This window comes from Mandrillus leucophaeus, unplaced genomic scaffold (genome assembly GCF_000951045.1).
Source record: "Mandrillus leucophaeus isolate KB7577 unplaced genomic scaffold, Mleu.le_1.0 Scaffold151, whole genome shotgun sequence".
Lineage (NCBI taxonomy): Eukaryota > Metazoa > Chordata > Mammalia > Primates > Cercopithecidae > Mandrillus > Mandrillus leucophaeus.
In genome coordinates, this window is record NW_012101488.1 from 222,396 (window position 1) to 229,915 (window position 7,520).

Sequence of the window (7,520 nt, forward strand, 5' to 3'; positions counted from 1 at the left end):
AATATTGTTTTTAGTGTGTTATTCATGGAGGGACACATGGTGATATGGTTTGGCTGTGTCCCCACCCAAATCTCATCCTGAATTGTAGCTCTTATAATCCCCATGTGTCATGAGAGGGACCCAGTAGGAGGTAAGTGAATCATGGGGTCGAGTTTTTCCCATGCTGCTCTCATGATAGTCTATAAGTCTCACGAGTTCTGATTGTTTTACAAAGGGCAGTTCCCCTGCACACATTCTCTTGCCTGTTGCCATGTAAGATATGCCTTTGCTCCTCCTTCACCTTCTGCCATGATTGTGAGGCCTCCCCAGCCATGTGGAACTGGGAGTCCATTAAGCCTCCTTTTTAATAAAGTATCCAGTCTTGGGTATTTCTTCATAGCAGTGTGAAAATGGACTACCATGGCTTGGAGTGAACTAGAGGTATGCAGAGGAACTGGCCAGGAGAGAAGAGAGGGAGGGTATTTGGGGTAGCAAAGAATGCATGAGTCAAGGTTCAGAGCTGGGACATGGAAATGGAAGGGGTGATGGGAATCTCAGCTTGGCTGGGTCCCAGAGAACCACCTCACCTCCCTGGCCAGGGTCCAGTGGGAGCTTCAGGACTGATGGACTGGGGGAAAAAATGTAAATCTTATAGCACCTAGTGACCCTGATATTCATTGAGAAGGACAACACTTCCAAGACCTCCTTTGCTCATTCATCAGCTGCCCAGGAAATGTTTATGAGCACTTGCTGTGTGGCCAGCCCATGTTGGGCAGTGCTGGGAATGCTCTGGTGACCAAGACAGCTGCAGCCCTGCCTTCACAAGACTCACAGTCCTGTGTCCACAGACAGTGATCACCAGAGTGGGCAGGGCTGGGATGGGGGAGCCCAGAGAGCTATGGGACTCAGCCTAGGAGTTAAGGAGGGCTTCCTGGAAGAAGGGACATTTGAGCTGGTACCACAATACATAAGAATTATGCAAGCTGACCAGGTACAGTGGTTCATTCCTGTAATCTCAGCACTTTGGGAGGGTGAGGCGAGTGGATCACTTGAGGCTAGGAGTTTGAGACCAGGCTGGACAACATGGTGAAACCCCGAATCTACTAAAAATACCAAAATTAGCTGGGAATGGTGGCACGTGCCTGTAATCCCAGCTACCAGGGGGGCTGAGACACAAGAATTACTGGAACCCAGGAGGTGGAGGTTGCAGTGAGCTAAGATTCTGCCACTGCACTCCAGCCTGGTGACAGAGGGAGACTCTGTCTCAGAAAAAAAAAGGAATTATGCAAGCCAAGAGAGAGAAATGGCATTCCAGAGAGAGAGAGAGTGCAGCGTGGACAGGCCTGGAGGCAAGAGAGAAAGAAAGGGATGAGCTTGGAAAAGTGAGTGGAGTCCAGGGTTACATGTCTATAAAGGCAGGGCAATGAGAGAGATGAGGCTGGCCAGGTGGCAGGGCCTCGAAGGCTAAGGTGAGAAACTGACTTCTGCCCCAGGGTGCTGGGGAGACACAGCAGGGTTCTGAGCAGGGGAGGAACAGTGTCAGGTGCGAGCTTTAGAAAGATCCTCCCGGCTTCCATGTGGTAGGAAGGTGGATGGGCGCTGGACTGGGGCAGGAGAGCAGGGAGGAGAGGGGACCAGAGACCTGGAGGATGGAAGAGAAGGATGGATTGAAGAGACACTTGGGAGGGGGAATGGCAGAAGGAGGGGTGCGCAGGGAGGGCGGGCAGATGGCTCCTCCAATCTCACCCCTCTTTGGTCCCCAGAACCCATTGCGCAGCCCACAGAAGCAGAGCCCATGGAGCCGGACCCCACTCTGTCCCTGTCAGGAGGCTCTGCCATCGGGCTCCTTGTGGCTGGGATCCTGGGAGCCGGGACACTGATTGCAGGCGTGTGTTTCACCATCATCCAGAGCCTAAGGTACCTCCATCCCTCACCCCCGTCCACTGGGCAACATCCACTCAACCCTCATGAGACACAGAGCTGGCTCAACAAGGAAACAGAGATGAAACCAACACCCCCATCCGGGAGGGTAATAGGGACCCCTGAGGAGCGCATCTGACTCATTGGTTTCCAAAATGGGATCACAGCAACAAAGAGATAGAAGAGGACACTAGAGCTGGGCTGTCTGGCTTCAAGTCCCAGCTCCATAACTTACTAGCAGTGAGGCTGTGGGCAAGCCACTCCCCTTCTCTGTGCCTCAGTTTGCCCATCTGCAAAATGGGGATGATAATAACAGCATTTGACCCTCTGGGTTGCTATGAGTGAATTTTTCTTTTGCTTTTTTTTTTGAGACGGAGTCTCACTCTGTCACCCAGGCTGGAGTGCAGTGAAGCGATCTCAGATCACTGCAACCTCTGCTTGCCAGGTTCAAGCGATTCTCCTGCCTCAGCCTCCTGAGTAGCTGGGATTACAGGTGTGCACCACCACACCCGGCTGATTTTTGTATTTTTAGTAGAGACGGGGTTTTGCCATGTTGGTCAGGCTAGTCTCAAACTCCTGACCTCATGATCTGCCTGCCTCAGCCTCCCAAAGTTCTGGGATTACAGGCATGAGCCACCACACCCGTCCAGTGAGCGAATATTTCTAAGAAACTTAAAGCAGTGCCTGGAATGTAGTAAGTACTATGTTCGTCCTCTCTACACATATCTGCAGAGTGACCGCTCTGTGCCAGGCACTGAGGATACCAAGGGAAGAAACAGCAGAAAGTCCCTGCCCTCAAGAAACTTATATTCTGGTCAGGGATATCATCAAGAAACACAATGAATGAGTGAAATATAGATAGTGTATTGGATGGGCCAGGTGCAGTGGCTCACACCTGTAATCCCAGCACTTTGGGAGGCCAAGGTGGGCGGATCACTTGAGCCCAGGAGTTTGAGACCAGCCTGGGCAACATGACAAGACATCTTGTCATCTCTCTCAAAAATAAAAAAATTAGCCAGGCATGGTGGCATGCACTTATAGTCCCAGCTACTCAGGAGGCTATGATGGGAGGATCACCGGAGCCCAAGGAAGTCAAGACTGCAGTGAGCTAGGATCAAGCCACTGCACTCCACACTGGGCACAGAGTGAGACCCTGTCTCAAAAAAGTAGTAATAATAAATTTTTTTAAAAAGATAGTATGTTGGATGAGTGCTAAGGAGAGGAGTGAGACTGGGAAGCAGGACAAAGATTGTGGAGTGGGGTGGCATTTAACGAGTCAGGGAAGGCCTCCCTGGGACGGTAGCATTTGAGCAAAGGAAGGGAGTGGGGAGCCATGTGAGGGTCTGGAAGAATGGCATATCCAGCAGAGGGAACAGCAAGTGCAAAGGCCCTGAGGCAGGATTGCCTGGCATGTTCAGGAAATAGTGAGGAGCCCAGGGTGGCCACAGTAGTGTGAAGAATGGGCAGAGAAGTAGGATGTGGGTCAGAGAGGGAGTGGGGAGGCAGGGGAAGGCAGCTAGACCCTTGTATAAGGCCTTTCTCCCTCTTTTTGTTTTTGTCATCAGTTGTTCATCTGTATGAAATCATAACTGAGCATTTTCAAGTAACTGTGTGGAATGACCATGTATAAAGAATCAGAAATCACATTAATAGGCATATGAAAAGCAGTCAATACCTCAATTACAGCTACAAGCTCCGCTTTCTAAGCTGAAGTATAGGGCATCTGGAAAACTTTACTTTTCTAGCCAAAATAAGAAGCTTTACCATTACTAGACCCATCTGTAAAACAATGAAAACACTTAGCAGGCTGCAGGTTGTTTACTGTAGGAATTGTAAATGCAAACCGTTCACAGTCTTGCTCAGCTAAGGGGATAGTGAAAAAACAGTCTTTTAAATCTATAACTATTAAAGGCCAATTTTAAGTCCTCTAAAGCCTCCAGTTTCTCTTTACTCAGCGGCCATTGTTCTATCCAAATTGGCTTATCTGTTAACCATTTTAAAGGTATAGGTTCTGGAAGCTTAACAATGACCACCATCAAAAATGATATTCTAATCTTTGGTGGGAACTTTGTCTTTCCATTTGAAGTGGTTCTTTCAAAACTTGCAAGTTTTTTTCTAGCCCCATACTAGGGACATCCCCCATTTCATACATCATATGTTGATTTTGAGGGATATGTAATTGTTCTGGAATTAGAACTTGTGCTCCCCATTGTTGTAACAAATCTCTCCCCCATAAATTTATAGGTACAGAAGTTATAATTGGTTGAATAGTCCCAAGGTGTCCATTGGGCCCTTCACAATGCAAAATATAGCTACTTTGATATACTTCAGGGGCTTTACCAACTCCAACTATGTTAAATTGAGCAGGTTGAATTGGCCATGCGGACAGCCAGTGCCGTAGAGAAATGACTGAAATGTCTGCTCCTGTATCTGCCAAACCTTACAATTTCTTGCCCTGAATAGTTATTTCACAGGTAGGACGTTTATCAGTAATTTGATTTACCCAATAAGCTGCTTTGCCTTGTTTATTTGTGCTTCCAAATCCTCCTGTTGGTTTCATTTCACTTTTCCCCATTCCCACATATGGCACAATCAGGAACTGTGCTATGCGCTCTCCTGGCTCCGCTTTCCAGGGAACAGAAGTAGATATAACAATTTGAATTTCCCCATGGTAATCTAAATCAATGACTCCTGTATGTATTTGTATCCCTTTTAAACTTAAAATAGACCTTCCTAAAAGTAATCCTATCATTCCTGCTGGCAAGGGTCCACAGACTCCTGTTGGGACCTTTTGTGGGGGTTCCCCAGACAGAAGGCTCACAGCTTTTGTGCAGCATAAATCTACTGCGGCACTACCTGCTGTGGCAGGGGACAGACATTGTACAGAGGTGAGGGAATGGCCTGAGCTGGAAATGCCCCAGTTTGGAACGGGACCCAGGACAGGCCCCTCATGGTGTTTCCTGAAATCGGGTTCCCATCTTTATCAAACTTAGTGTGACATTGATTAGCCCAATGGTTTTCTTTTTTACATTTTGGACATATTTCCGGATCAGCAGTTTTCTTTTTTCCCCTATCTAGCGGCCTGACTTGCTGATTATTTCTACATTTTTTTTAGCATTAATAGCTTGTTTAAATTATTTGAGTAATTTAATTACTCAAAAAGGAAAAGGTTCAAATGTAGCTATAATATTTCCCTGTTGGTCTGGGGGATGTATTCTAACAGGGAACTGCCAAGCCTCTAAATCCCCTTCTCTTCTAGCTTGCTGGATTCCTGCCTAAATAGAACTGACAGCAGTTGCTTGAGACGCTGCTCGAACAGTCACTGGGGCAACTACTTTTTGCCAAGTGTCCTCCGGAAAAGAAAGATCCGGAGGGTCAGGCCACTGCTTAGGGGCAGTTTTGGGGCCAGTTTATGGCCAGATTTTGGGGGGCCTTTTACCAACAGAATCGCTTGAATCTGGGAGGCAGAGGTTGCAGTGAGCCGAAATAGTGCCACTGCACTCCAGCCTGGGCAACAGAGTCTGCTCCTGTATCTACCAAACCTTTCCATTTCTTTCCCTGAATAGTTATTTCACAAGTAAGACGTTTATCAGTAATTTGCTTTACGCAATAAGCTGCTTTGCCTTGTTTATTTGTGCTTCCAAATCCTCTAAAAAAAAAAGAAAAAAGGAAAAAAAAAAACCCAGGAATATGATTATACTTCCCTCCAAAGACAGGAGTGAAGATTAAGTAAAATGGTGGGAGTCATGAGCTATTAACAGTGCCTGGAATGTGATGAGCCTTCAATAAACCTCAATGATGATGATTGTATTAGTTTGCTCCAGCTGCTGTAACAAAACGCCACAGACTGGGGGGCTTAAACAACAAAAATTTATTTTCTCACAGTTCTGGAGGCCAGAAGTCCAAGATCAAGGTAGCAGCCAATTTTATGTCCCATAGCGACCCTCTCCATGGCTTGTAGAAGGCCACCTTCTCGCTGTGTCCTCACGTGACCTTTTCTCTATGCTCATCCCTGGTGTCTCTTCCTCTTCTTATAGGGACACCAGTCTTACTGGATCAGGATCCCACTCTTATGATCTCATTTATCCTTATTGTGTCTGAAGACTCTATCTCCAAATATAGTCATATTGGAGGGCTAGGAGTACATATTAATTTGGGGAGCAAATAATAATTCAGTTGATGATTCTCATTCTCTCTCTCTTTGTCTCTCTCTCTCTCTCTCTTCACTGCAGGACTGACAGGCAGAGAATAGGAATATGCAGCTGAAATGTGGGCAACTCTCCTGTCAGCTTAAGAGGTAATACCAGGAAGGGTGTGAAGGAAATCCTAGGTTTGGGAATAGAATGAGGTTCCTGGGCAGAGTCCATTTGTGACTTTCTCCCTCCTGGTTCGCTGATCATTTGTCTGTGAGATGTTCCCCTCCTGTGGAGAGCTCCAGGAGCTGCTTTTCTCTCCTTTTGCCAACTGCCAGCACCCCATCTGCCCAGCTCATCAAATTCCTGGAAGCAACCTAAACAAGCACTCTATATTTCATAAACCTCTTGGGCTCCATGCAAAAGAAACTCACTGAAGTAGCTCAGGAAAAACTAAAATGAACAGTTTCATCTAAGGACCTATGAAATTTTTCAGCAATCCATAGGTGTGACAGTCAGCGTTTGCTTTGTAACAAACTACCTCCCCAAAATTCAGTGGTTTGAAACAACAGTCATTTATTTAACTTGCAATTTCATGGGTCATCCATTTGGGCTGGGCTCAGCTGGATAGTTCTTCTGGTCTCTGTAGGGCTCGCTCCTTCATCTGGGGTCAGTTGGCAGATTGCCCAGGGGCTGTGTGGACTAAGATAGCCTCAGAGCTGGGACAACTGGCCTCTCCTTTATGTTGTCTCTCATCCTCCAGCAGGGTGACCCAAGCTTGTTCACATGGCAGAGAAAGGATTCCAAGAGTAAGAGTAGAAACTGCAATGCCCCTTAAGTCTCAAGCTCAAAAGGGACATGCCATCACTTCTGCCACAGAAAGGACTTCATTGGCCAAAGTCACATGACTGGCCAAATTCAAGGGATGGGGAAGTTGACTCCACTTCTTACTAGGAAGGGAAAAATCTGTGGCCATTTTTGCAATCTACCAAGAAATGTGGAAGTACACACAGTTCTCTCTGCCAGCCTCCCCGACCCACACACTTCACCCCCACCCCAAGCCCTTACAATTTCTTTCCTCCTGCACGTGGAATTCACAGTTCTCTGTCTCTCTCTGCAGATGGGCACTTTGTACTTCTCTATCCACGTGGGAAAAGACCCCATCCCACAGCTTCCAAGTCTACAACATCCAACATCCCTGTTCAAGGGAACAACCCAACTTAACCAGACTCCCTTTGCCCTGTTTCTGAAACACCTGAAGAAAGCATCTGATGGGTTGACTCGGTGCCATCCTTGGTCCCATCGCTGTGACACGTTGTGCAAGCAAAGCATCAGAGGCTCATCCCTGTCTGTGGGAGCTCAGTGCTCAGCAAACAGGGGGGAGGTTTCACCTTGGAAATTGGCCAGACCCCAAAATATGTCTTTTACACATGTTGCTTTTTTTTCTCTCTTTTTCAAAAAGAACCAAAAACTAAATAAAAACACCAC

General features: G+C 47.0%; 1 protein-coding gene across 1 annotated transcript in view; it reads left to right on the forward strand.

The window, feature by feature from the left end:
- Positions 1 to 7,520, forward strand: part of IGSF23 (immunoglobulin superfamily, member 23) — a 27,512-nt gene extending 19,992 nt beyond the window's left edge. Inside the window, exons 3-5 of the mRNA XM_011975059.1 lie at positions 1,743 to 1,896; positions 6,132 to 6,196; positions 7,153 to 7,520. Of these exons, the coding sequence (XP_011830449.1) occupies positions 1,743 to 1,896; positions 6,132 to 6,165 (188 nt within the window). The 3' untranslated portion in view covers positions 6,166 to 6,196; positions 7,153 to 7,520. The remainder of the gene's footprint in view (positions 1 to 1,742; positions 1,897 to 6,131; positions 6,197 to 7,152) is intronic.